At 46.4% G+C, this 14,351-nt stretch overlaps 1 protein-coding gene across 3 annotated transcripts in view; it reads left to right on the top strand.

Moving 5' to 3' along the window:
• The first annotated feature begins 13,134 nt into the window (after positions 1–13,134).
• The window catches only part of PDK3 (pyruvate dehydrogenase kinase 3), a 200,194-nt gene continuing 198,977 nt past the window's right edge, over positions 13,135–14,351 (top strand). Inside the window, exon 1 of one of the 3 annotated variants that reach the window (XM_063955709.1) lies at positions 13,135–13,612. In XM_063955709.1, coding sequence (XP_063811779.1) covers positions 13,507–13,612 — 106 coding nt within the window. In that variant the 5' untranslated portion in view covers positions 13,135–13,506. Of the gene's footprint in view, positions 13,613–13,665; positions 13,740–14,351 lie in introns of those variants that run through there. The other 2 variants (XM_063955710.1, XM_063955707.1) reach the window with 2 other exon arrangements.

The following is a 14,351-nucleotide window of genomic DNA, read 5'->3' as shown; positions in this document are numbered from 1 at the left end:
CATATATATATATATATATATATATATATATATACACACACACACATACATACAGCATATACACACATATACATATATGCACACACACATACGGGTGGCTGGCGAACGGCACTCACAGGAGACAGATGACAATATCAAACAGTTATTATGAACAGTCAATGAGGACTTTCATTCCTCATTCGTCAGGACATACAATACAAATGAAAAACATACCTTAGAGACAGGGGCGTTTTTAAGGGAGGAGGGGCCCGTGGGCAGACTCCGGGTGGGCCCCCTTCTCTCCATGGAGCAAATCTCCAGAAACATGGTGCCTAATTTCCTACTGCACATGCACTGCGGCCATTTTGGGACTGATTTTTGCGGGACTTCAGAAAGGTAAGTATTAACACAGAATGGATGCAGTGTGTGCGGTGTGGGCCTCCCTGGACCCAAGGCCCTGTGTGCACCGCGAACATTGCACCCATGGTAGAAATGCCAATGCTTGGAGATCTATACACCCGGTGTCCCACACGCTCTGCATGGTGCCCAGTGGAGAGTCACAATGACATTATAGTGTGTGTCGTGCACTGGCGCCTCGACTGACTTCCAATATGGGCGTATTGTACCATCACCATAGTTGCTAGACTAAACAAAGGGAAACACATCTTGAAAAAAAACTACCTCTATCAAAGTTATATGCTGATCACATAAGGCAATTTAAACAACTTAAAAAAAACAACCCAAGAATGATCAGGCGTCTATTAGTATACCCAGATACCTGCTGCTTTTCTATGGGTATACTGAACCCAAAACAATCAAGAAATATATATACAAGGAAGAAAAGCGCTGGTATATGGTAAAATTATCTTATTTTTATTTTTCTCAAAAAACATACTGTCTACAAAGATTGTACAATAAAATATATAGAGAAGAGCAACAGCCGGCCGGCATTCTCTACGATTTCATACTTATAACACAATTAAAAAGCTAAAAAATTATTCAGCAGTATAGATAACAATATGCTACTCAATTATCAGAATGAAATCACCAACAGGTGTGTATTCAGTCCTGAATTAATATTCAGCTCGGTGTATATCAATAATGAACAATATAGATAGCAATTTGTCTCCCACAGTTAAGTGATTGGCAATAGTTCACAGCAATTTGTAATTTTATTTGATTGCGTTGTATCCCTTTACATTGTTGTATCCCTTTATGGGACAATATTCACGTTGCCAATGAATTGCTACACTCCGTTACTGCAGTAACTGATGAAAGGATTTGTAGCGCTATTTGTGACAATCCTCTGCTACCTGTGTATGTTGTTTCCTGCAAGGTAGCTCTTTTTTCTCTGGAGTCACCTGAAAAGTCCACCTGCTTAACGCGTTTCGCAATGCTTCTGATGAAGGACTCCAAGGTCCGAAACGCGTTAAGCAGGTGTACTTTTCAGGTGACTCCAAGGAAAAAAGAATGGGACAGTCTCCACTTTAACATTTTAAGGACAAGAACTTTGACCATTGCTTTCTGTGGACTCATTGGTTGCGGTCTCCGTCCGAGTGGGAGCTGTTACCCCTATGGAGGTTTCCTGGTGATTGTGACATTTTTATTGAATGTGAGTGTAACTTATGTCATTAAAGTTTATCTTGTTTTTAAAACAATGTTGCACTAAATCCATCTTCTGAGTTTCATATGCTTGATTGGAGGAAGGTTTTCCAAGAAGCCCCCTCATATTGGAGGATGATGAGCAAACCTTACACTTACTAAATGTACATCTACTGGAGTGGAGTTTTATGAAGGAAATCGCATTGAAGGAATCGTTAAGAACTTTTATTACAGGAAAGACTGACCATTTGTGTTACATGTAACTTTTATTGCGCCACGGGGTATCTCTCTTTTCTGTTTCTAGGTTACTGTGAGTGGAATAGGATGGTATAACAAACAGAAATGATCATCTATCCCTCAGGCACTCCTGTTTTGCATATATTAGTAATCCTGCTTTTAGAGGGCATAAGGGCAGATTCAATTGTGGGCGTGAATTTTTTTTTAGAAACCCTGTAGCGCGTACAGGCAGGTACTTATCAATCATTCAATACCATCTCGAGGAGTCTGACTGGCTCCAAACTTATTCTGCAGCAGGACCACGACCCCAAACATACAGCCAATGTCACTGAGAAATATCTTCAGCATAAAGAAGAACAAGGAGCCCTGGAAGTGATGATATGGCCCACGCGCGGCCCTTATCTCAACATCATGGAGTCTGTCTGGGATTACATGAAGAGACAGAATGATTTGAGCAAGCCTACATCCACAGAAGATCTGTGGTCAGTTCTCCAAGATGTTTGGAACAACCTCCCTGCGAGGTTCCTTCAAAAACTGTGTGCAAGGGTACCTAGAAGAATTGAGGCTGTTTTGAAGGCAAAGGGTGGCCACACCAAATATTGATTTGATTTAGATTTCTCTTCTATTCATTCACTTCGCATTTTGTTAATTGACAAAAATCACATATGAACACTTCTATTTTTTAAAGCATTCTTACTTTGCAGCATTTTATCTACACACACTATGTGGATTATTGATAATCTATTAAAAAGGGCACCAATTATTGCTAATAAGAAAATCACAGATTATGGAAATTATATTAAAAGGGTAATAGATTACTAATATTACAATAATGTGGGATGATTGACCACACACCTCCAACCCCTTCAGCAGGCTCCTGCAATTGCATTTCCCTGTGGGCCCTTTATGCCCCAGGTCGACACTGCCTCCTCTGATCGTGAGGGTTTCACTGGCTGTTTGGTCCCCCATGATGGTGGACAGCCTCCCCCTGGATCCTGCTGTTGCCCATGCCGGTGTGTCTTTATCCCCCGTGGTACTGCCTCGCTGCACGATTCTCCTGCAAGCCGCGTTCTTCTTGGATCCTGAGTTTGAGCTGAGCTGAGCCCCAGAGTGCTCCTGTATACTGTGTTGGGTACCATTGCTCCGCTGACCTGCTGCCTTAAGGGACATCCTCTACCGCCTTGCAGCTCCTTATTACGGCTTCCTCCCTAGTGACTGCTGCACACCTGTGCTGGGGTTTTGTTCTGCTGACCGCTCCTGCCTGCTAGTCGTTTCTCCACTGTGGTGGGCCTGCATACTGGGGGGAGTGACTAATTCTGGGAGGTGTGGCCAAACTTCCTTCTTAAAAATGTCAAAAAATAATATGTAGGGTGCATGTGCTGTAAAGGGGTGCATTTGTCTCCCTCAGGAGCTGACTTGGGACTGCCACTTCTACACTCATCCCCTATCTATACCCAACCCTGTACTCCCTATATGATACCCTCCAACTGTACCTTTTTGGCAGGTACAGTACCTTTTTTTTATGGTCTGTACCGATTTTTGATTCTCCAAACTTCCATTGAAAGTATAGGAAAGGGGATGTGACCATGCCCCCTTTACCCGTGGCCATGCCTCTTTTTCTAATTTGTACCGATTTTTATGTGTAAAATGTTGGAGGGTATGCTCTATCCCGACATCTAAACCAGCCCCTGTAGCCAGACTCTCATACATCTACATCTGTATCCACCCTTATTTCACCACATTTATAACCCTTTACCCACATGCACAATAAGCTGCTAGGATGTGGATGGATTACACAGTCTGTATGATACAGTGTGTGACAAATTGCTTAGTATGGTATGTTGCTGGCTAGTAGGCAGGTGAGCCCCACTCTGGAAGAATTACTTGCTCTCTAGGAGGCCTCAAGGTGTGTACACACGATGAGACATGTATGTCACGATCCGGGTATCTGGACGCCATTTCTTACCCATCAGATGCCTCCTAAGGCTGGCTCAGCGCTCCAGGACCGGATCCCATCTGTTATCCTGATGTGTACATTCCTGTATCCTCTCCTGTCACTCTGGGACGCTGTCACAGTAAACGCCATATTACACCTGGCATGGCGTCTCCCGCGGCCTCCGCCGCCGTCCCTGAACTTCTGCATGCAGAGTGTCTGAGTGGCGATTACGTCAGCCGCGGCCTCCGCTGTGTCCGCGTGGTTGGATGTGCATCTGTCAGCCTGGCGCCTCCTGTCTCCGGTGGCCGGCGCCGCCATTACTGTTTTCATTACCACATGGATTACAAACCAAACTTCCCTCCAAGTGTCTGCATGGGCGCAGCCATCTTGGATTCTGTCAGCTGATCGTTTCCACCAATCTGTTCTCAGTATTGATAATCTGCATAATTGCCTAGCCAATCCCTTCCTTGCTGCAGGTATAAATACACTGTGCCTGAGCAAGGAAGGCGTCAGTGCTTTGGTTGTCAAACCTAGTTCCTGTTTGTCTCTCTCCTGTGATTGTCTTCCAGGTTCCAGCTCCTGTCTCAAGACTTCCACCATAGAGACCCGCACCAGCATTCCACCTGCGGTGTAGCCTGACTCTCCAATCCATTGTGGATTCATCTGTTTCCAGCTACAACATTACCTGCTTCCAGCTCAGCTTCCAGCAGAGTACAGCTTCCCTTAAAGGGCCGGTGTCCTTTCTACACTTTACCACTCTCCACCGGTACTATTATTTCTCCGCTCTCAAGTTCTACATTTCAGTTCATATTTCATCGCTCCCAAGTTCATTTATTATTTAACTGGTTCCAGCCAGTATCCACTCCGTGCTAACAACAGTCTGGTTCCAACCAGTATCCACAGCAGCTGTTTTATCTTCAGCAACCCAGCTTTTCCTGGAACACCAGCTGACACAATCCTGGGTTATCTCCATTGCTACAGTCGGGCCTGGTAAGGACTTTCCATCTAGAAGATCATAAGAACTATCTCACACTACCAGTGCCCTGTGGCTCCTGCCATCCTGTAGTACCCAGGAACTGTATTTATTCTTTGCTGACTTTTACGTTTTCTTTTACTGCTGCTGTGTTGCGGAGTTGTCATAATAAACATCATTGACTTTTATCCAAGTTGTCGTGGTCACGCCTTCGGGCAGTTATTATTCATGTTACTTACATGTCCAGGGGTCTGATACAACCTCCCAGGTTCCGGTACATCTCAGCCCCTACAACTGAGGCTGCCTCCCGTCAGCTCAGGCCCTCAGTTGTGACAGTAAGCACTGACCTAATGAATCCAGCCGGAGACCAGGATCAAGCGGCCAGGCCGATGCAAGAACTGGCAGCCCGACTAGAACATCAGGAGGCTGCACAGGGCCACATCATCCGCTGTCTCCAGGATCTCTCTACTCGGCTGGATGGGATTCAGACAACTCTCCGTGGATCAGGCGCGTCTGGTGCGTCAACCACAGTGACTCCAGCTATAACCCCACCCACCTTACCCATTTCTGCTCCACGTCTTCATCTTCCAACGCCAGCAAAATTTGACGGATCTCCAAGATTCTGCAGGGGATTTCTCAACCAGTGTGAGATTCAGTTTGAGCTACAACCTGGCAATTTTCCCAGTGACCGTACAAAAATTGCCTACATTATTTCTCTTCTCAGTGGCTCAGCCCTTGATTGGGCATCACCGTTATGGGAGAGGTCCGACACCCTGCTATCTTCCTACACTGCCTTCGTGTCAACATTCAGGCGCATCTTCGATGAGCCAGGCCGGGTAACCTCAGCTTCATCCGAGATTCTCCATTTACGCCAGGGGTCACGTACTGTAGGACAATATCTGATACAGTTCCAGATCCTGGCATCCGAACTGGCATGGAACGACGAGGCCCTGTATGCTGCATTTTGGCATGGCTTATCTGAGCGTATTAAAGATGAGTTAGCTACCAGAGACTTACCTTCTAAGTTAGATGAGCTAATCTCACTCTGCACGAAAGTTGATTTACGTTTCAGAGAGAGCAACTGAGCGTGGAAGATCATCTGCTCCAAAATCTTCTGCTCCTCCTCCTCGTCAACTGTCACCATCTAAAGATGAGCCCATGCAACTTGGCCGTTCCCGTTTAACTCCTGCTGAGCGCCGAAGACGTCTCTCCGAGTTTCTCTGTCTCTATTGTGCAGCTCCGTCTCACACCATTAATGCCTGTCCCAAACGTCCGGGAAACTCCAAATCCTAGCTCGCCAAGGAGAGGGCCGGCTAGGAGTAATGATCTCCTCTCCATCTCCTCAAGATTGTAATCTCCCAGTCTCGCTTCAAGTTGCTCAACGTTATCGGAACGTCATTGCCCTCCTTGATTCCGGAGCAGCTGGGAACTTTATTACCGAAGCCTATGTTAAACGGTGGTCCCTACCCACCGAGAGACTTCCTTCGTCCATTTCTTTAACTGCCGTGGATGGCAGCAAAATTTTTGATGCAGTTATTTCTTTAAGGACTCTACCAGTTCGTCTGAGAGTGGGAGTTCTTCATTCCGAACTTATTTCTTTTTTAGTGATTCCAAGAGCCACACATCCTGTGGTCCTGGGCCTTCCATGGCTCCGTCTTCACAATCCTACAATTGATTGGACGACTACGCAAATCCTGGCATGGGGTTCCTCCTGTGCTGAGACATGTTTGTTTAAAGTATTGCCTGTCTGTTCTTCCTCCCCCAGGTCGTCTGATGTTCCACCTCCTCCATATCAAGATTTCACGGATGTGTTCAGTAAAGCTTCTGCTGATATCCTTCCTCCTCATAGAGAATGGGACTGTCCGATTGATCTCGTTCCAGGGAAGGTTCCACCTCGAGGCCGAACTTATCCGTTGTCTCTGCCTGAGACGCATTCTATGGAGGAATATATTAAAGAGAACCTAGCAAAGGGGTTCATTCGACCTTCTTCTTCTCCAGCCGGCGCAGGCTTCTTTTTTGTAAAAAAGAAAGATGGTGGTCTGCGGCCGTGCATCGACTACAGAGGTTTGAACGACATTACCATCAAGAACCGTTATCCTTTACCCCTGATTACTGAGCTCTTTGACAGAGTTAGCGGAGCTACCATCTTTACAAAGCTGGACTTGCGAGGTGCATACAATCTCATCCGGATCCGTGAGGGTGACGAGTGGAAGACCGCCTTTAACACCCGTGACGGACATTATGAGTACCTCGTCATGCCCTTCGGATTGAGCAATGCTCCAGCTGTCTTCCAGCATTTTGTCAATGAGATCTTCAGAGACATTCTATACCGTCATGTCGTGGTCTATCTAGACGATATCCTCATTTTTGCCAACGATTTAGAGGAACATCGTTTTTGGGTTAAAGAGGTTCTGTCCCGTCTCCGTGTCAATCATCTCTATTGCAAATTAGAAAAATGCGTCTTTGAAGTCAAGTCCATTCCGTTTCTAGGGTACATTGTGTCCGGTTCCGAACTAGAGATGGATCCTGAGAAACTACAAGCAATCCAAAATTGGCCGGTACCCTTAACCCTCAAAGGGGTCCAGAGGTTCTTAGGGTTCGCCAACTATTACCGAAAGTTTATACGAGACTTTTCCACCATTGTGGCGCCTATTACTGCTTTCACTAAGAAGGGTGCTAACCCGTCCAAGTGGTCTGAAGAAGCCATGCAAGCATTTCATCTTTTAAAACAAAGGTTCATCTCTGCGCCTGTTCTGAAACAGCCTGACATCGACTCTCCTTTCATCTTAGAGGTGGATGCCTCCTCCGTTGGAGTAGGAGCGGTGTTATCTCAGAGGGCTAAAGATGGCCATTTACACCCTTGCAGTTTCTTCTCCCGGAAGTTCTCCCCAGCTGAGCGCAACTATGCCATTGGCGACCAGGAGTTGCTAGCCATCAAGCTCGCTCTAGAAGAGTGGAGGTATCTGTTGGAGGGAGCTTCTCATTCAATCACCATACTTACAGACCACAAGAACCTTTTATACCTGAAGGGCGCACAATGTCTCAACCCTCGTCAGGCCAGATGGGCACTTTTCTTTTCCAGGTTCGACTTTAAACTCCAGTTCTGTCCGGGCTCTCAGAATCGCAAGGCCGATGCCCTTTCCCGCTCATGGGAGCAAGAAAATGAGTCAGAGTCTTCAGACAAGCATCCTATTATAAATCCGTTGGCATTCTCCACGGTAGGGATGGACTCTACGCCCCCATCAGGGAAAAGTTTTGTGAAGCCGATGCTAAGGAAGAAGCTCATGCATTGGGCCCATGCTTCCCGTTTTGCCGGACATACAGGTATCCAAAAAACCCTGGAGTTTATCTCTAGGTCCTATTGGTGGCCAACTCTGAAAAAGGACGTCTTGGAGTTTATTGCATCTTGCCCAAAGTGTGCCCAACATAAAGTATCCCGCCAGTCGCCTGCGGGGAAACTGGTTCCACTATCCGTTCCCCGTCGACCATGGACCCACTTGTCGATGGATTTCATTACAGACTTACCCATGTGCAACAAGTTCAATACCATCTGGGTGGTAGTTGACCGGTTCACCAAGATGGCACACTTCATTCCTCTCACCGGTCTTCCGTCAGCTTCCAAGTTGGCTCAAGTATTCATACAAGAGATCTTCCGACTCCACGGTCTTCCTGAAGAAATTATCTCAGATCGAGGAGTTCAATTCACAGCCAAATTCTGGCGAAGTTTATGTCAAGTCCTCCAAGTCAAGCTAAAGTTTTCCACGGCTTACCATCCTCAGACCAATGGTCAAACCGAGAGGGTGAATCAGGACTTGGAGGCCTTCCTCCGCATCTATGTGTCCTCCTCTCAAGATGACTGGGTTCAATTACTTCCCTGGGCCGAGTTCTGTCATAACAACCAGTATCATTCTTCATCTGCTTCAACACCATTCTTCACTAACTTTGGATTCCACCCTAAAGTCCCTGAGTTCCAACCGCTTCCAGCAACTTCTGTTCCCGCAGTGGATATCACCTTGCATCAGTTTGCCAATATCTGGAAGAGCGTACGATCAGCTCTGCTCAAGGCATCGTTCAGGTACAAGAAGTTTGCGGATAAGAAGCGTCGAGCAGTTCCTGCTCTCAAGGTGGGTGATCGGGTATGGTTATCCACGAAGAATTTGAGGTTAAGAGTTCCCAGTATGAAGTTTGCACCTCGCTATATCGGTCCTTTCAAGATTGAACAAGTCATCAATCCTGTTGCTTACAGACTCCAGTTGCCTCCCTTCTTAAAAATACCCAGGACATTCCATGTTTCCCTGTTGAAACCGCTGATCTTGAATCGGTTTCATTCCTCACTTCCTCCAACTCCGAAAGTCCAAACTCAACGAGGCGTTGAGTATGAAGTGGCCAAGATCCTGGACTCACGTCACCGTTACGGTCAACTACAATATCTTATTGACTGGAAGGGTTATGGTCCTGAGGAACGTTCATGGACCAATGCTTCTGATGTCCATGCTCCTGCCTTGGTCCGGAGATTCCATTCCAAGTTTCCTCAAAAGCCAAAGAAGTGTCCTGGGGCCACTCCTAAAGGGGGGGGTGCTGTCACGATCCGGGTATCTGGACGCCATTTCTTACCCATCAGATGCCTCCTAAGGCTGGCTCAGCGCTCCAGGACCGGATCCCATCTGTTATCCTGATGTGTACATTCCTGTATCCTCTCCTGTCACTCTGGGACGCTGTCGCAGTAAACGCCATATTACACCTGGCATGGCGTCTCCCGCGGCCTCCGCCGCCGTCCCTGAACTTCTGCATGCAGAGTGTCTGAGTGGCGATTACGTCAGCCGCGGCCTCCGCTGTGTCCGCGTGGTTGGATGTGCATCTGTCAGCCTGGCGCCTCCTGTCTCCGGTGGCCGGCGCCGCCATTACTGTTTTCATTACCACATGGATTACAAACCAAACTTCCCTCCAAGTGTCTGCATGGGCGCAGCCATCTTGGATTCTGTCAGCTGATCGTTTCCACCAATCTGTTCTCAGTATTGATAATCTGCATAATTGCCTAGCCAATCCCTTCCTTGCTGCAGGTATAAATACACTGTGCCTGAGCAAGGAAGGCGTCAGTGCTTTGGTTGTCAAACCTAGTTCCTGTTTGTCTCTCTCCTGTGATTGTCTTCCAGGTTCCAGCTCCTGTCTCAAGACTTCCACCATAGAGACCCGCACCAGCATTCCACCTGCGGTGTAGCCTGACTCTCCAATCCATTGTGGATTCATCTGTTTCCAGCTACAACATTACCTGCTTCCAGCTCAGCTTCCAGCAGAGTACAGCTTCCCTTAAAGGGCCGGTGTCCTTTCTACACTTTACCACTCTCCACCGGTACTATTATTTCTCCGCTCTCAAGTTCTACATTTCAGTTCATATTTCATCGCTCCCAAGTTCATTTATTATTTAACTGGTTCCAGCCAGTATCCACTCCGTGCTAACAACAGTCTGGTTCCAGCCAGTATCCACAGCAGCTGTTTTATCTTCAGCAACCCAGCTTTTCCTGGAACACCAGCTGACACAATCCTGGGTTATCTCCATTGCTACAGTCGGGCCTGGTAAGGACTTTCCATCTAGAAGATCATAAGAACTATCTCACACTACCAGTGCCCTGTGGCTCCTGCCATCCTGTAGTACCCAGGAACTGTATTTATTCTTTGCTGACTTTTACGTTTTCTTTTACTGCTGCTGTGTTGCGGAGTTGTCATAATAAACATCATTGACTTTTATCCAAGTTGTCGTGGTCACGCCTTCGGGCAGTTATTATTCATGTTACTTACATGTCCAGGGGTCTGATACAACCTCCCAGGTTCCGGTACATCTCAGCCCCTACAACTGAGGCTGCCTCCCGTCAGCTCAGGCCCTCAGTTGTGACAATGTACTTGCGATTTTGACTATATAGTCAAAATCGCAAGGAAAGTTAGTGCATATCGCAAGGTGAAAGCTACCTTACGATCCCGATTTGATCCCGATGCGCGTTCCTGCGGGGTCGGTATTGCAAGCCTAGATAAACTGTGCAGGCAAGTCTATTTTGACTATCTAGTATAAAAGTATAGTCAAAATTGGCACTTAGTCAAAATCGCACATAACCAATATCACAAGCACAATCTACCGACCATAGTGGGTCATTTCAAGTTGATCGCTCGCTAGCAACTTTTTGCAGTGCTGCAATCAGATAGTCGCCGCCTATGGGGGAGTGTATTTTCGCTTTGCAAGTGTACGAACGCCTTTGCAGCCGAGCGGTCCGAAAGCAGTTTGTGCAGTTTCTGAGTAGCTCTGGACTTACTCAGCCGCTGCGATCACTTCATTCTTTTTGGTCTCAGAATTGACATCAGACACCCGCCCTGCAAACGCTTGGACACGCCTGCGTTTTCCCAAACACTCCCTGAAAACGGTCAGTTGACACCCATAAACGCCTTCTTTCTGTCAATCACCTTGAGATCGACTGTGCTTATGGATTCTTCATTAAATCCATCGCCCAGCATCGATCCTCTTTGTACCCGTACGACGCGCCTGCGCATTGCGGTGTATATGCATGCGCAGTTTTGTTGAGTTTTAACCTGATCGTAGCGCTGCAAAAAGTTGCTAGCGAGCGATCAACTCGGAATGATGTCCATATCGCACAGTGAGAATCGAAAAAGACAAAATCTCACCGTGTACACACCTTCACAGACAACCATGTATGCAGCTACAGATAAAGCTTGCATTTTCAAGACAGACCCTTATTAGCACCGACTCAATTACAAATAAGCTTTTTTTTTTTTTTTTTTAAGTACTGTAATAGCACAGAAAAAGCTACAAAGATATCTTGCACTTAATTGAAACATATTGCACACCGCAGGCTGATCCATTCTCAAATGTGATATTGTACTCAGCTATTGCTTTTCTCACGCGGATTCCATTGCAGTAACATAATGAAGTAGTACAGTATAGTGTACGTTATATCACCAATTAAATTATACTAAGAAAAGTACAAAACCATGTAGGACATATAAAAACAGCATAATGTTATCACACTATAATTATGTTTTTGAACGGGTCCCAGTTTCCCCAGGACATTTCCCTGCCCCTCCTAAATTACCTAAATCATTTGCTCATTTTTATGGTGTAAGCAAACTTTGAGCAATCACAGTCATATTACTTAAGGGGGGTACTCACGGAGAGATCCATGTTTAAAATCTAAGCAATCTGACTAGATTGCTTAGATTTTAAACACAGATCACTCGTGTGTACCCCGCACAACGATAGCAAAGGCCCTCATTCCGAGTTGTTCGCTCGCAAGCTGCTTTTAGCAGCATTGCACACGCTAAGCCGCCGCCTACTGGGAGTGAATCTTAGCTTAGCAAAATTGCGAACGAAAGATTCTCAAAATTGCGAATAGAAATTTCTTTGCAGTTTCTGAGTAGCTCGGGACTTACTCTGCCACTGCGATCAGTTCAGTCAGTTTCGTTCCTGGTTTGACGTCACAAACACACCCAGCGTTCGCCCAGGCACTCCCCCGTTTCTCCAGCCACTCCCGCGTTTTTCCCAGAAACGGCAGCGTTTTTTCACACACTCCCATAAAACGGGCAGTTTCCGCCCAGAAACACCCACTTCCTGTCAATCACATTACGATCACCAGAACGAAGAAAAAACCTTGTGAGTAAAATACCAAACTTCTTAGCAAATTTACTTGGCGCAGTCGCAGTGCGAACATTGCGCATGCGCAGTTAGCGGAAATTCGCTGCGATGCGAAGAAAATTACCGAGCGAACAACTCGGAATGACCACCAATATGCGGCCCCGCACATCGCAATCGTCGGTGCTAGACTGGCCTGCATGCAGGCTCAATCTAGCAGGTCACTCACTTCACATCGCGCTGTGCTGAGCGGGGGGAGAGATGTGGGCTGAGTGGTTCGCTCACACATCTCTCCTGTGTTTAGGGCCCTTGACTCCAACTTTATGGGCGTTCTTACAAATGACAGATAGCAATCAATCAATCAATCAATCAATCAATCAGAATTTAGCTAGCATTACATAAAATGAGCCAGATAAATGATAGATAGAAGCTAAGTGGTTGTGGGCAACATCGCTATTTATCCTCTTTAGAAGCTACAGTATGATGCATCTCCCATGTTCCCTGAGCACCAATGATAACACTGTTAAAGGAGGAAGCCTGTACCTAACTGGTGTCACACCCCTGCATGACGTCACCACCACCCCGCGTCCTCAGGTGATCACTTGTGCAGCTCACCTGCGCGACCTTCATTAGTCATGTAACTGTTCAGATTTTTCTACCAATCGCAGGAGAGTACACAATGAAGGGGCGGGACTGGGACTGACCTGACACGCCTACTTGCCTGGTACTCGGGAGCGCGCTTAGTCTCCCCGTGTAGGAATGCTGTGGACGTGCTGTGCGCGGGCCCGCCAGGGTCAGGGGGCGTGTCCGGGCCTCTGCTGCGTGTGCGGGAGGTGTGAGGCTGAGTTAGCAGCGGCACCTAAGCATTGGCTGCTTCCTCTGATCTGTGACCTATTGTTATTACCAGCACTGTTTACCTGCAGCAGTGGCTGTCACTTATCTGCCCAGCTGTAGCATCACCTCCAGCTGTACATGCACACGGAGCAGCACCTGCATCATCCTGATTATCTGGGCATGTACACATGGCTGCATTGTCAGATTTTAGCTAATATCAAATGTATTATTAATATGTAGAGGGATTTCATGTAATCCCTATTTGTGACGTTCTAACAATCGCTGGTCACCTACCTGCATAGGAGCATCATTATGAGGCTGTGCATTCATCTTCTGAAAAGCACCATCCCCAATCAAATCGAGTACTACTCCAAGTTTTCCCCCTCCCCTCTCTCCATCAAGCAGTTGTTGGATTTTGGTGAGTTGCTTTATATCTGCTGATGTCATTACTGTGCAGTGCATGATGCAGTGTGTGCCTACTGTTGGGTTATACATATGAGATGGCATGCCAGGTGTGTTTAATTACAACATTGGATCACTTAAATGTAAGTTGTTTCCTAGTGTGATGTAGATGCTTCTCTAGTTGGTGTCTCATTGCAAACATCACTTTCCGGAAATTTCATTTTAAAGTTCCATAGACAACTGCAATGAGACGGAAATAGCCTGAGTCAGCTGTTCTTAACTGTTTTTGGTTGGTTTGTTCTAGTATTGAAAAGTACTTGTTGCCATAACAGTTAACAAAAGTTGTTTCATTTTTTTTTTATTTTTTTTTAACAACAATATGTTTCCTGATATAGGGAGAAAGTAACAGCTCATGTAGTCTGTAGACTATGAAGTATAGTGTTGTCAGACTGCATTGCATAAATGGCTATTTTTCATTTGGAAATACAGGTCCTGTTTATTAATTATTCTTAGTAACTTATGTATAGCTCCAACATAATACATATCTGTACCGAGAATGTTTCACATCAGGCTCTACCAGCGCCGGCTCTACCATTAGGCAGCTTTAGGCGGCTGCCTAGGGGCGCCAGTCACTGGAGAAAACCACTGGGGGGGGGGGGGGGCAGGGCATACGAGTATATGTATGTGCGTAAATATTTATGTATACGCATATACGCATATACAATTAAATAGACAGCCGACATCCTGAATGTTAG

Source organism: Pseudophryne corroboree, chromosome 2, assembly GCF_028390025.1.
Source record: "Pseudophryne corroboree isolate aPseCor3 chromosome 2, aPseCor3.hap2, whole genome shotgun sequence".
NCBI lineage: Eukaryota > Metazoa > Chordata > Amphibia > Anura > Myobatrachidae > Pseudophryne > Pseudophryne corroboree.
Note: the sequence above shows the minus strand (reverse complement) of the source record. Positions and strands in the feature narration are given on the sequence as shown.